This window comes from Fomitiporia mediterranea, assembly GCF_000271605.1.
Source record: "Fomitiporia mediterranea MF3/22 unplaced genomic scaffold FOMMEscaffold_1236, whole genome shotgun sequence".
Taxonomy (NCBI): Eukaryota; Fungi; Basidiomycota; class Agaricomycetes; order Hymenochaetales; family Hymenochaetaceae; genus Fomitiporia; species Fomitiporia mediterranea.
The window spans coordinates 1-2,174 of NW_006761621.1; the positions used below are offsets into that span (position 1 = coordinate 1).

Sequence of the window (2,174 nt, forward strand, 5' to 3'; positions counted from 1 at the left end):
ATATATACTAAACTACACAAGAGTACTCAGGGAGTATGAGTTACTAAGAATGATAAGCTACAAAGAATGAAAGAAAGGAATGTTAAAAATAAAGGTACAAAGAATAAAGGGATGAACAAAGGGTAAGAGACTATAGAATGAACAGAGAATGAAGGAGTGGTCAAAGGAATAGAATGATGAAGTAAGGAAGGGTAGTAGTAAGAGTCAGTATACATATAGTCTATAGACAGTACCTCTAAGGGACAAAAGTCCTGAGTTCTAGTACAGAAGGGTGCAGAACCCTCAGAACTGAAGGTAAGAGAGTAGAGGATTGTAACATCACCCTCCTTCTAAAACCAATTGTCCTGATTAGTAAACATTAGGCTTGGTTAGCAGCTCAGGTATAGGTCAGAACAGTAGAGTTTGGAAATCTGTAAGGTAGAGTTAATGTAGAGCACCCAGATGAAGTTAATAGAAGTCTTAGATTGCCTTAGTAGTATGGGTGAGATTCTCAGCAGGTTCCTAAGTACATTCTTCAACTGGGTATCCCTTCTAGTAGATAAGAAACTTGAGCTTTCTGTATACTAGCTTAGTATCTACTACATACTCTACTTTGTATTCTGGTTCAGAACTAATGAGTTCTAGTAGAGGTGGTGAGGGTCTTTGTTGTGAAGGAAAACCCAGATCATAGTACTAAGATAGTAGAACCTTGTTGAACACTGAGTGTATGTGCTTCTATGTTGTTAGAAGTTAGAGTTTGTAGACAGAGGCACTAACCTTCTTTTTAATAACAAAGGGTCTAAAGTGCTTGTTGTCCAACTTCTTCATTAGGTAATCTATGGTCAGGTTAGTGGCTTCTAGCATAACTTTGTCACCAGACTAGTAATCCTTAGCTACAGACCTCTTCCAATCATAGTTCTGCTTTATAATCTGTACTACTTTTTCTAAAAGAGCTCATACATTCTCTCTGGTTCTATACATCTGTTCTGTAAAGTCTGTTATAGATTCAGAACTGCTATTCTGGTTCAGAACTGTCCCCTGGTACAGATGTCTCTCATGATTGAGGAAGAACAGGGACTGTCCTGTTGTAGAGTGTTACTAGTTATTGTACACAAATTCTGCTAGAGCTAGCCATTCAGACTAATCCAATTACTAATAATTAATGAACATCTAAAGGTAGAGCTCAATCTCCTGATTGACTTACTCAGTTTAACTGTTAGTCTGTAGGTGATAGGTAGTAGAAGGGTTCCCTTAAATTCTGAGAAGTGTATACAAGTCCTACATGAATTTCAACTTGAATTACAGTCTACAATTATGAATGAGCTTCTAAGAGAGTCTGTGTAACCAGAAGACATAATCCTAATAAATACATACTATACTTTCAGAAGTGAGTTCTGTTTAGGTTGGAACTGTATAGACTTGCTTAAAGAATCAGTTGACAATTATACAGATAGTGTTGTAACCCTAAGACTCAGGTAGCTTACTAATCAGGTCTACTAAGACTTCTTCCTAAGAGTGATCTAGGATCTAATACAGATGTAAAGGAGCCTAAACCCTTGTTTAGTAGGTCTTAGTCTGTTAGCACATATTGTAACCAGTCACATACTTCAGGATTTCCCTCTACATTCTGAGCCACTAGTAGTTCTGAGTAATAAGTTTCTGTGTTTTGTGTCAGCCTGGATGTTCTACAGTCAGATTGTTGTAATAAGCTCAGACAATGTCCTCCTACAGCTTCTGATCCTTTAGAACATACAGTCAGCCTTCCTAGTAAACCTGTCTATCCTTATCCTCCTTCTAATCCCTTGTCTGCTTCTCTAGCTGCTTTACTACAACCTAGTCCTGTATGTGTCTCAGAGCTTACTGTATGTGAGTGATGAAGTTAACATCCTTGGATTCAAGTCAGATCTCTCAGATTGTCTCAGACACAAAACAGGAATTGTCTAGGAGAACAAGATTTTTGTTATCATTCTCCCCCCTTTTATGACCTACTTGTTTTAAGAGTAAATCAGCTTTTGTCATTTGTGTTCCAGGTTTGTGGGTCAGCACAAAGTCATAGTCCTACAGTTCTAACATCTAGCAGGCTTGGTAGTGGTTGAGCTTCTGAGACACTCAGAAGTACTAGAAATTAAGGTAATCACTCTAAATCTTAAACTTCTGTACAGTACTAAGGAGATATTAACACTACTCCTTTAGGG

At 37.8% G+C, this 2,174-nt stretch overlaps 1 protein-coding gene across 1 annotated transcript; it reads right to left on the minus strand.

Moving 5' to 3' along the window:
- Positions 1-1,887: 1,887 nt before the first annotated feature.
- Positions 1,888-2,037, minus strand: FOMMEDRAFT_100184 (uncharacterized protein; the record flags this gene model as incomplete). The annotated part of the gene is made up of 1 exon (XM_007272373.1): positions 1,888-2,037. A coding segment is annotated over one exon (150 nt), but the record flags the coding sequence as incomplete, so codon positions are not given.
- Between the last annotated feature and the right edge of the window lie 137 nt (positions 2,038-2,174).